This window comes from Pteropus medius, unplaced genomic scaffold (assembly GCF_902729225.1).
Source record: "Pteropus medius unplaced genomic scaffold, Ma_sr-lr_union100, whole genome shotgun sequence".
NCBI classification, from domain to species: Eukaryota; Metazoa; Chordata; class Mammalia; order Chiroptera; family Pteropodidae; genus Pteropus; species Pteropus medius.
In genome coordinates, this window is record NW_024346062.1 from 13,885,852 (window position 1) to 13,898,998 (window position 13,147).

The 13,147-nt window shown below is 33.8% G+C and overlaps 1 protein-coding gene across 1 annotated transcript in view; it reads right to left on the reverse strand.

Moving 5' to 3' along the window:
• ELL2 (elongation factor for RNA polymerase II 2) overlaps nucleotides 1–13,147 on the reverse strand; it is a 65,569-nt gene that overhangs the window by 37,971 nt on the left and 14,451 nt on the right. Inside the window, exon 2 of the mRNA XM_039875147.1 lies at nucleotides 11,598–11,645. Coding sequence (XP_039731081.1) covers nucleotides 11,598–11,645 — 48 coding nt within the window. The remainder of the gene's footprint in view (nucleotides 1–11,597; nucleotides 11,646–13,147) is intronic.

Below are 13,147 nucleotides of genomic sequence, written 5' to 3' on the forward strand. Positions count from 1 at the left end.
ATACATTTATTAATATGGCTATGTCTTATATTCTCACTCTAAAATAAGATAGTCCCAATATAACTGAGTGATTATTAAATACTCTAAGCTTTACAAGTATCATAAAAATCTGCCCTTTTCCTATGGCTGTTTAAGTACCAACCCACTGATACTGTGGGCCCGATTTAGTTCTCCTTAATCAGTTCTCTATTACATTCTGAGTTTTATTACCTGAAGTTCCTTAAGAACCTTATCTTTTAAATAAAATTTAACTGACTACTACTTTCCATTCCCATAATCTATCCATTCGAGACCCAACCCATCTCCAGGACACTTCATACCGCTGCTCCAAAATGTCAACTGTTAACTCAGAAAGAAAAGTGGACTCCTATGCCAATGATAACACCAGTAACTCTGCCTGTACCTTCCTTCCACTTGGGAGAAAGATCACAGATGGGGAGAAACCTCTCTTTCTGCACTGATACATGACAAAGCAACTCTATCAGTAGCTGACTAGCAAGATATTTAGCTAGTGTCTTGCTGTAGATAATTTCTCAATATCTGTCTTCTCCATTTTCCTTTTCAAACTGTTTTTAAAACCTTGGCTATTTAGCCTTTCTCCTAGATTCTTCACATATTTAAACTTGGCATCTCAAAACATTTCTTTTATGTGATTAGAACAATTAGGAAACATAAATTAACATATATTCTTCACATATTTAAACTTGGCATCTCAAAACATTTCTTTTATGTGATTAGAACAATTAGGAAACATAAATTAACATATATATATGTTAATTTATACATATATATACAGTATATATGTATAAATTAACATATACATATGTTAATTTGTATAAATTATATGTATAAATTAACATATACATAAGTCAGCTCAGGCTGACTTCCAAAACTATGTCAAATAAGAGTGGCAAGAGTAGGCATCCTTGTCTTGTGCCTGATCTTAGAGGACAGGCTTGTAGCTTTTCACTGTTAAATATGTTAGCTGTGGGCTTGTCATATATATGGCCTTTATTATGTTGAGGAACATTCTCTCTATATCTTGTTGAGAGTTTTTATCATAAATGGATGCTGAATTTTGTCAAATCCTTTTTCTGCATCTTTTGAGATACGATTTTTACTCTTCATTTTGTTAATGTATATCACACTAATTTGTGGATGTTAGAAACAATCTTGTATTTCTGGAATAAATCTCACTTTATCATGATGTATGATCCTTTTAATGTTGAATTTGGTTTGCTGATATTTTGTTGAAGATTTTTGCATCTCTGTTCATCAGGGACATTAGCTTATAATTTTTTCTTGTGGCATCCTTGTCTGGTTGTAGTATCAGAGTAATAAAATGAGTTTGGAAGAATTCAAGCCTCTTGTACTTCTTGGAAGGTTTTAAGAAGGACTGATATTCTTTGAATGGTAGACTTCACTAGTGAAGTCATTTGGCTGTGAACTTTTATTTGTTGGGAAGTTTTTGATTACTGATTCAATCTTGATAAGTTGTATATTTCTAAGAATTTATCCATTTCTTCTAGTTCATCCAATTTGTTAGCATACAATTGTTCACAGTAGTCTCTTATGGTCCTTTGTATTTCTGTTGATATCAGCTGGAACATGTCTTTCATTTCTGATTTTATTTGAGTCTTCTCTCTTTTTTTCTTAGTGAGTCTAGCTAAATAAAGGTTTATCAATTTTTTCATTTCAAAGAACCAGCTCTTGGTTTCATTGATCTTTTCTATTGTCTTTTTAGTCTCTATTTCATTTATTTCTGCTCTAAGCTTTGTTATTTTCTTCCTCCTATTAATTTTATTTAGGCTTAGTTTGATCTTTGTTCCTTCAGGTGTAAAGTTAGGTTGTTTATTTAAGATATTTTTTGTTTCTTGAGGTAGGCATTTATCGCTACTAATTTCTCTCTTAGAACTTCTTCTGTATCCCATAAATTTTGGTATGTTGTATTTACATTTTCATTTGTATCTGATAAGGGGCTAATATCCAAAATATATAAACTCATATACCTCTATAGCATAAAAACCTAATTTAAAAATAGCCATAGGATCTGAATAGACATTTTTCTGAAGGCATACAGATGGCCAACTGGTACATGAAAAAATGTTCTACATCATTAATCACCAGGGATATTAAAATCAAAAACACAATGAGATATCATCTCACATTTGTTAGAATGGCTATTGACAAAAAGACAAGAAATAACAAATTTTGGTAAGGATGTAGAGAAAAGGATATCCTTATGCATTGTTGGTGAAAATGTAAATTGGTGCAGCCACTATTGATAACAGAATGGAGATTCCTCAAAAAATTCAAAATATAACTACCATATGATTCATCATTTCCACTTCTGGGTATTATTCAAAGGAAATCAAAACACTGCTTCAGAAATCTGTACCCTTGTGTTCACTGCGGCATTTATAACAATAGCCAAGATATGGAAACAACCTAAGTAAGTGTCCATTGATGGATGAACAGATAAAGGAATTGTGGTGTGGACAATTGCTGGTGTGGACCTCAAAGACATTATTATGCTAAGTGAAATAAAGTCAGACAAGTAAAGATAAATACCATATGATCTTTCATATGGAATCTTTATGTCTATATCTATACCTATATCTATATTTATATATATATCATTCCCATCAGTTTATAAACATTTTGCTATTTCTTCCACTTTAAAATAAATTTTCTCTTCACTCTACCCTCCCACTATTAAGCCAGTGATTTTCAAAGTTATTTCTGAACCTACCACCTTAATGAAGAAAATCTTATAAGTTTAGTTTTTAACCTGGTATGCTTGGATTATCTGTAGATACCGGCAAATTTTTCTCCACTTATTATTCATAGCTTTTATTCCCTTTCCTTTATATAACATTACTGAGCATTCTTGGAACAATGTCAAATTAAAGAGATAAGTGGGTATGTGTATTCTATTGCTAACATTAATAAGGATATTTCTATTGTTCTAGTACTAAGTATGGTTTGGCAAAGATACTTTTCATTATGTTAAGGAAAAATACTTTCTATTACCTACTTAACCTAAAGTTTTAATCCAGATTTAATATTGAAAGGCATTTTTAGCAAATGCCCTTTTGGTATCTACTGAAATATGTTCTGGTTTTTCTCATTTATCCCACAAAGATGACAGATTATATTTAAAGTTAATCACAATGACAACAAACTTTAATTTGTGTAATATTTGTTTCTACAAAATAAATACAGCTTGATAGTTATTAAACTTGATGACATAATGAACAGCTGTGAACTCGTCGCCCAAAGTAATAGAACATTTGCAATAATATATCTATCTGCTCCTTTCTTATCCCTCTTCCTTCCTTTTTCTACCAGAGGTAACAACTATTCTAACTTTTGCAAATTCTTAAAAACAACATTGATAAAATTGATAAAATTCTTAAAAACAACAAAAAAAGAATTATCATTCTTTTTTTGTTGTTGTTTTTAAGAATTTTATCATACGTTTATATACCTATACAACATATTGTTTGATTCTGCCTGTTATTAAACTTTTAAAAAATGGTGTCTTCTACCCACTGAGTTTTCACTGTCATGTTGTACAGAGCTCTAAATCACTGCCTTTCATTGTTGTGTACTTTTCCACTGAATCAAAATACGAGTTTATCTATTAGCCTGCCATTGTTCTCAATTAGTGTGAACAAAATTTGTCAAAGGGAGCTTCAAATTCCCTGTCAGTAATAAAAGTACCAACACTCAAAAGTATTCACAAGTAAACCAGTATTCTTGACAATTAAAAAAAAAACAATCTTTAAACATATACAGCTCTATACCCGAATTCCATCTGTAAATACACCCATTTTGCTTCTCACTATTGAACTTTCAAGTATAATTAAATCCTATAAAAATACACCCATTTTGCTTCTCACTATTGAACTTTCAAGTATAATTAAATCCTATAAAATGTCCTTTGGAGTTCCTTCTTGAAAATCCTTTTGTTCCAAATTCCCAAAATGCCAATGCCTCCTGGATAGCTCCAACTTGATAGAGCGAGGTGCAATGTATTATCTGAGCACCTCATGTACAGCATGTCCCAAAACAAACACACCCGGTATCTCTTGCCTCGATCTGTTCTTTCCTCTATTTCTGATCTTGAATAATGGCCTCAACATCCAACTAAATGCTCATAATAAATATGGAGCCATACTTAGCTCTTCCCTTCTCATATATAAAGAATAACTAAGTCAAGGCAGCTACTGAATAAGCATGTTAAAATGTAAATCTGACCATATGACTCCTTGGCTAAAAATTTTTAAATAGATGATAATCGTCTGCAGTGTTTTTTTAGATCGTAGATTCTGACTCATTATAAGGTCATGACATTTATTTAGTAGATTGTAACAAAGATCCTTTTAAAATGAAATAAAATAGAAAATATTAGAGTATATGGATGAGGGCTAAATTTTGTGCTGTGAAACTCTTAGCTATATGGATGTGTACACCTATATGTGTAAAGAGTCACAGTGTAAAATGTTTTTTCTTACTGAATTGTTTCTAGTGTGTTTGAAAGCATCTACTGCACAGGTCCCTTTTAGAAAATGATGAAATTTATGAACCTTCTCCTGAGAAAAGAATATACATATACCTATATATATGATATTCTTATCATATTCTTTATTATAGTGAACCCAGATTTCCAGACCTCATCATAGACCCTCCAGGAAGATTTTATAGATAAGAAACACTGATCTCCAAGGTGAAATTCGAATTCCTTAAGAAGGTGAGAACATTTGCCACATCTGAACTATAGGCCTTAAAAGCATTTTCTTCTTTTCTGCCAAACCCTGGTGGTAATCCTTCACACCTCAGCTCAAACATTAGCTCTTCTGAGAGCTTCCTGACCAGCTTTTTTCCCCTTGCTAGTAGTTGGAGAGGTGCTCAAAAATGTTTATGTGAATGTGAGAATAAATAAAATGCTCATTGAACATTTATTATATGCAGGTAGATCATTGTTGTAAAGAGAACAGGCAGCCTCTGGAAGCAGATGTTTAGATTTGAGTGTATGCTTCTTCACTTACTAATTGTGTGAACTGCAACAAGTAATTTAACTTCAGAGTCATGGTCTACACATCAGTAAAATGCAAGTATCTGCTTTAGAGCAGCAGTCTCCAACCTTTTTGGCACCAGGGACCAGTGCTCCAATGAGAATCTAATGCCTGATGATCTGAGGTGGAGCTGAGGCAGTGACATTAGGAGTGGCTGCAAATACAAATGAAGCTTTGCTTGCTCACTGCTGCTCACTTAATGCTGTGCAGCCTGGTTCCTAACAGGCCACAGGACCGGAACCGGTCCACAGCCTGGAGGTTGGGGACCCCTGCTTTAGATCATTCCTATGAGGATTAAATGAGAATAATATATGAAAAGTGCTTAATATAGGGTTCTTAGCATGTAATATTTAATAAATCTTGGCTGTAATTATTGAAAAATAATTGAAATCTATATATGAAATAATAGATAATTGTGCATTTATGCTAAATATAGTACAAATTATAAGACCAATTAGAGTTTTAAAAATTCTTAGCCTGATAAGGGGAACTTCATTAGCCTTAAAGCAAGACTGTGAGTGGGCTAATCAAGTCTTTAAGTCAGTAAAACTCTTCTTGTTAAACTTATTTTCAAAACAAATTCCTTTTATAAGTTAAGGTTTTTAGCCTGAAAACAAACGTGAGAACATTTTAATTTCATACTCTTGTTCCTCCCAGTTTAAATCACAATTCAAGAATGGTTATAAAAATATATCTTCCCTGTAAATTCTCCAGATTATCTAACATACTGAGCTAACAAGCAAGCTGGTCTACAGTGAGGTCAGGAATAAAACTTTGAAAAGATTGTATTTAGATAAAATCTTACTTCAGGACGTAGGAATTCTCTAAAGATTTCCACTGCATTGCTGTAGTTTACTGAATCTAAGATGCCAGCAATTAATTGTAAGACTGTTCCTGATTTTATGTACCACTGAATAATATAAAATGCTGACAAACTATGACACAATACTAAGATGCCGCTGATAATGAGATGCATTCCAATTTCAAAGACGTTCGATGTTAAAAAGAAAATACACCTTGGAATCAAGGACATATAGCATTTTTTCGCGTGTTAGATATTTTTTAAAATAAGATATGAGGCTTGGACATAGTCTGCTAAGTTGTTTTTTCTGCTTTAAATTTTGACTTTTCTTTTTAAGAAAGCTGTTATAGCTCATCTTCTATCCTAAGAACAGGGCCTTACATATAGTAAGAGGTCAAAAGATATTTAAATAATGCTCACAGTTCAAATTTAGGGGTGGTTTATGTATAAGAACCACAGGTGTTACAGAATGATAAAAGACTATTTTCCAAGTTTAAATAAGTGAGTGCTATTAAAGTGACAATGTCTGTAACATAGATGACTCAATTTCACAAGTTTCAGTTTTGGGTGGGAAACAAAAAAGCAAAGCCATCAGTGGTAGATTTTACTAACAAATAGATGTCAGTTGGGAACCAGAGCTGGTATTTCAAGCTCCTATTTACCTCTATCTATACATTGTCTATAGTGGTGCCTGGTACATGGTAAGTATACATAAATACTTACTGAATGAAAACAGTAAGCTTAACTCACGAAGAATGCAATTTATGGTATTTGTGGCAGCTTCAGATTTCAATCAAAGTTTCAATCACTGCTTTCCAAAATAACCAGTTTGGTGAAGGACAGAGCGGGATGGTTTTGCCTTCAACTCCTGCTCCTGATTCATGTTTTGAGAGGCTTGTCCTTGTGTAGGCCATACTGGCTGTCCTCAGTGAGTACTCTGAGTTTCCTCAGGCACCACGAAGACAGAGAGTCACCCTCCCATTCTCTACCATTCTGCACTCTTCCAGGGCAGGGAGTGGGCTGGCTCCCCTTTATGTCACTGGTGCCTGTAGTGAGTGGTACCTGGCCACAGTGTTAAGACACAGTGTGAATTTAGCTCATTGCTCTCCTTATATAGAAACCCTGCAGCTAGGTCTTATCCAGAAAGAAAAGGAGGGCAAACGTGTGTGACAACATAGAGAAGTTGGTCAATTTACAATAGCTTTGAACTATGATTCAATTATTATTTGTGATAAACATGAGTTTCCAGAATGTCAGCCCATTCTCTGGGCCAAATACGAGATTCTACATATATACTAGATTTTACATATATGTTATATATTATGTATTATACATAAAATCATAATCTTTGATATGTATTAAAGTTAAATATTTCTTTCAAATTAGATAATTTACTATTGTATTAATACCTTAGTAAATTAACATGTAGTTAAAGAATTATATAATTCAGTGCAAATATTAAAATGTTATCTGCACATGTCAACCACTGTATATTAAAAACATTAAAACAGAACTACCATTACAAAAAGATATAATTTTAACATCCTTCTAGTATTAATTACATTCAAAGCTGAGAGTATAAAGGTAGCTGTTAGTCAGCAACCTTTGAGCAGACTGACTAAACACAACTGTTGGCAAAACCAGTGCGCTAGCCAAACCAAAAACAGCAGGGAAAGCAGGCAGAGAGCAGGCATATCATCTAAGAAGGAATGGCAGTGTTGGGGATTTATTTTTATCTCTGCTGCTGTTTCAAGCTGATAGTTATCTTTGCTTCCCAGGAACTAAGTAGGTTAGAGAAGAGTAGTCTGCAGGAAGCATTTGCAGGTGGGCTGAAATTGCCTACTAATTTCAAATGCTGTATAATTCAGTTTTTCAGACCCAAACTTTTCCCCAGCTCCTATAAGAAAGTAAATAATTTAAAAATTTTTCTGAATGCTTTGCTAAGTTTGGAAGTTAAAAAAGAGAAGAAAAATCCAACCTCTGTTCTTTAGAGTTTAATGACTCTGGTTTAAGAGTTTTACAGCACTATTCAAGCCTTTAAAGTGCAGTTAAATGCTGATTAAATCTTCAGGTCACAGTACCATGTGAGAAGACATACATTTAAAACTTGTTTGGCTGGCTTTTCCCTGTTTATTCTTGGAAAAGTGTGTGTGATTCAGTATTTTACAAGAGACACTACATGGTACTTTTAGAAAATATTTTCTATTTTCAGTCCTTTTCTTAAAAATAATTTCTAAATTATATATGCAAAACTAACTTCTATTTTCTAAAGCCTCTGAGATCGCTGAGTCTGAAGAAATTAAGTTACAAAGAATTTTGGAACAACATTCTCATAACAAATACTGAGTTAATACTGGGGGGTCTGGAATCTCATTTACTGTCACAAAGTTAACACTATTTCTCACTGCCAGGGGGGTGTCCGTGAGGCTGCAGGCAACTCCTCTGCAAGGCCACTACACACCAGCAGATGTAGCCTTTATTTGCTACAGAAAATCTTGCCATTACAGATTTTATGTGAATTATAAACATATCACACAACTACCTTTTTTGTGTATGTGTGTACATAAATTTCAATAGGCCTTCTGGAATTTTACATACCTATTACCAGGATATAATATTTTTTATCTACTGAAATCTTTGTTTAAAACGCTGATTCATACCAATCAGAAATACACACACATAAGCCTTATTCTCGCCAGTCCCCTGTTTCTATAGAAGTTCCCAGTGGAGGGTTCTGGATAAGTCCTACATTATTAATTCTTTTCTATTAGTCTGAATGTGTTTGTCAGACTCTGAGTGCTCTGGGGTGGAGCCCATGTCTTCTTACCCATTCCTGTATCTTTGCACACTAAGCACTTAGCAAAGTATTTGGCACTAGTAAGGGCTGAAACAATGTGCAATAAGAGATAGGCAGAATAAACCTATTAGCAAGGTATCTGTTTAAGTTTATTGTGAAAAATAATTATGTCAGTAGATAACTGCATAAGTAACAACTGCCACTACCTGAATATACTGAGCTAACTTGCTTTGAGCACCTCTCCTTTTAAAGCTCTGGAGTAATAGTGGGGAGAACTTTCCCCCTGGTTTTGTGGAGACCTAGAGCATAGTCACAGCTCTGCCTCCATCAGCTGTGTGTCTTTGGCCAGGAAACTTTCAACACACATAAAAATACAGGGTTTAGTTTTTAAAATGTCACTGGAACACACTTTTTTGGTAAAATTTTCACCTGCCACATATTCAGTGTCCAGTTAAAATAATAAGAGACAGAACTATTTTGATTTGTATAAAGCTTACCTGACAATAAAGATGTAGCTTTTGGAAACTGGGTGCATTATACCAATACAGTCCTCTGAATGTTGTAACTTGAATACCTCAATATTGCAGCACATATGAATCAAACTAGCTACCTTTTCTGTTCAATTAGAATAGCCTATAGAAATGTATAATCCTAGGAAACTTTTAGTTATGAGTAGCCTAGTTTGGATTAAAACTCTGAGGATAATTGCTTGACCCATAGTCTTCAAAATCAACAAGGCATTTTTCGCTGCTTTATGCAGCTTCTGATATTCGTGACTTTAGAAATCACAATTGACTATTTCTATTGATATTTCCTCTTCTTTCTGAATCCATAAAATGCCTTCAATAACCATTTAATTTTCTGAGCACCCTCTTCCACTAAGAGAAAGGGGTGAGATGATTTGTGAAAGACACAATTTACATTTTTTATGCTAAAATGCTGCTACCCAACTGTGATGCTAAAAATCCAGGTATGTAATGATTCTTAGAATTTTTACTCTTTAACAGTATGCTGCTGTACTTTGTTTAATGCATTTATTTAGAAGAAAATTTTAACCTAAGAGAACATGTAAGCACAAAAGTAAATATGCTTAAAATCTAATCTGCCAAGACCCATATTCTGACCTTCTAAAGACATTACTGAGAGGAATAAAATCCTATAATTAGTACCAAGGAACAGCAAAACCATACAGTAGTTAGCATCGGAAAAACAGGATATAATTTTTACACTAAATATTCACTTTTAAAATATTTTAACAACACTTCAGTTACGCTTCAAATATGCCTACGTATGACATTAGCACGATAATTATTGTTTATTTTCAATCACATCTGATGTAAATTTGTTAGATTTGCCAAATCCTTTCTTGGAAAACTTGCGAAGTTTATGGAACACTGTTAAAAGATGACTAAATTTCTCATTAAAAGTATCTTCATCCAAAAAAAAGTATCTTTTGTGGGAAATTTAAATTTAAAACTTCTATTTTAAAATCCTAAACATTTTCCACATCGGAAGCTCTGTAAGCATACTTCTTCAGAGTTTCTGAAGCAATCAGTACAGGCAATGTTAAATTATCATGGCTCTTGAGAAAAACAGAGGAGCACTGTACAGAAGACCCTCACATTTGTGGCTCTGCATATTCCCTGTGGGCTGTGCCAACCTACTCTCTCCCCTGTAATGACTCTTTGTTTTTACTAAGTCCCAAAGGGCTGGTGAGAGCTTGGCAAAGAAAAGGGGGGAGGGGTGGATGGAATGCAGCTGCAGGCTCTGAAACAATGCTGAGTCCATATATTTTGTTCCCAGTTAGAATAATAAAAAGAAGAGTGTGGTAAGGGGGAGGGGGGGAGGAGGTCAAGGAGACAAAACTCAGTGTAAGCAAGGTAAGGCAAGTATCCCATAGCTCTCAGTCAGCAGCCTCCTCCTCACCCACCCCTCCACCTTCTTTTCTACCAAATCAAATAACCATTAAAAAAAATAACTTAACCCAAATAAATGGGTTAAAATTCAATCTGTTAAAATTCAATCACCCATTAAAATTTAAACCTATCATTTATATTTAAGTCACTTTTATCAACCAAGGATGGAGTAGGAAGAGAGAATGGAGCTTGCAAAGATAAACTGGAGAAGCTTGGACACATGAGACAGGAAAGCTTGGGGGAACCAGGTAGGATAATTCAGAAAAGAATATCCAAGGTCTGAAAAATAAACTGCCTGCTTTGCAATGGTGCCTAGGGCTTGAGGTCAGCTTGATATGCCAGAGGAAACCATATTCTTCTTAAGACTGCTAAAAGCTGTATGTGTCTGAATCAAGAGTTGAAAACTTGCACTTGTTAGTTCCTCCTTATTCAGTCTAACCTAGTGCCCCCTAAGAAAAATGTCCTTCACTTGCATTGTCCAGGCCTCCACGTCCCAGCTGGGGGAAAGACAGAGAGAATTAAGGGAAGAAGCAGCCCCCAAACAAAGTGACAGCTTCTAGTGAGGGGAAAGCCCCTCCAAACCTTACTCTACTCTCCTAGGTCTTGCCCCTCTCCTCTCTGACAGCAAATATTTAATAGAAACAACAATCACATAACTTCCCCCAAATGAATAATTCCTTATTACTTAATTGTGGGAAATAAAACACACTCTCATAATACTTTGATGTATGTTATATTTCAATAAAAAGGTTAAAGATGCAATTACCCATGATTTGGGAAAACCTACTTTCAATAATAAGCATATCTAATTATTTTTTAAAATAAATCAAGAAAAGAAAGTAATTCAAGGGTCTTAAAGTTGTCAGGAATTTACATTTAGTCACAAAAGTCACAAAATAAGTGACGTTATATTAGGAGGTACAAGTGAAAACAAATTTTAAGTTAAACATAATAGTGTGTAAGAAAAATAGATTTCTTGCTAAATCAATAAGAGTACTCACCCCTTGGAGCCCTTGGAACTGAATTGAAGGTCGAAAAGGAATTAAATTCTATTAAAAGAAACATAAGAAACAAACAAGTCAAACTTGGTTACTGTGACACAGAATTAAATGTTTAAACTTGAAATCTGTGCATTTGGTCAGTGCTATATCTGTGAAAATATCTTTTCATTATATACTTAGGTTTACATGTCATTTTATTAAGATGCCTTGATAAACAGTATCACACTGTTGACATTTCTTGTAATCACACAACCAAAGCTATTTTTTGGCAGCGTAGCTAATCTGGTTTTTGAAAATGACCGACATAATTTGGCAAAAAATTATTAGTATGCTAACTCAATTTTACATTGAAAAAACATACTCTTGTTTAGTTTCTTCATATGTTTTTGAAAAGGATGGCTAGAAGGAAGAGATAATTGGAACTCCGCAAAACTCTAAAAGGATGCTAGAAATGTAAAATTACAGAAATATTTTAAAATTTAAGCCCGATCCCGTCTGATCTTGGAAGCTAAGCAGGGTCGGGCCTGGTTAGTACATGAATGGGAGGCCACCTAGGAATACCAGGTGCTGTAGGCGTTAAAAAAAAAAAAAAAAAAAAAAAAAGACATATAAAATTAAAGTATTTGAGAATAAACTGTGGTTTCCTTTTTTCACATCTTACCAAAGATTAGTTTTTAGTTGAGGGTCAAATGGGTTACCATTTTTCTCATAAGATTCTCACCAGGAGAATATAATTTCTAGAACAATGTTTTATAATGAGCTTTCATAGCTTTAATGTTTTATCATAGGGTTGTGTATTTAAAAGAAAAGCTGTAATTATAAATATCTACCATAGTCTCAGGTATGACTTCCTATATCCAAAGTCACTAGTATGTTTTTCTATGGAAACACCTTTCCAAATTGCTAACAGAAATTCATGGATAGCATTTAATAATAACACATCAGCCTGTAAACTATTCTTCACACCCTTATATCCAAATTCAATGCACAAAAATAGAAACAGTTGTTTTTGGTCTCTTCTCTATCTCCAGTAAAAATACAGAGTCAAGCAACCATGTGCCCCTCCCTTCAGCCACTGCACAGTACCTACTAATTCCAGTTACTTCTCAGAACTTCTCTGCAGATTTAAGTTTATTAATCAGGATTACAATAAGCTAAAGAGAAATAAGGAAAGAAGAACTTCTCTAAAAGATAGATCATCTGAATATAAAGTCATGTGGTAGCATTAACCATTCTATTATTATTTATATAAATGGATAAATCTTCCTCGAGAAAACATAATAGATACTATTATCATTGTTCTACCATCCTAAAATGATCATTTAACTTTAGACTTATCAGCAGAATCAAAGTAACAAATTCATTACTTGGTGTGGGAGGAGTGAGATTTTTAAAAAGTGAAGAAAAAAGGTTAATATTTGAAATTTTAAAATAATCTTTAGTAGTGATTTAATTCATGGTCTTTTAGGAAAAAACAAAACATAGATTAACTTTATCTTGAATTTCTGAGAGATAGAAAACCCCACCCAAACCTATCTTCCATAGCTAAA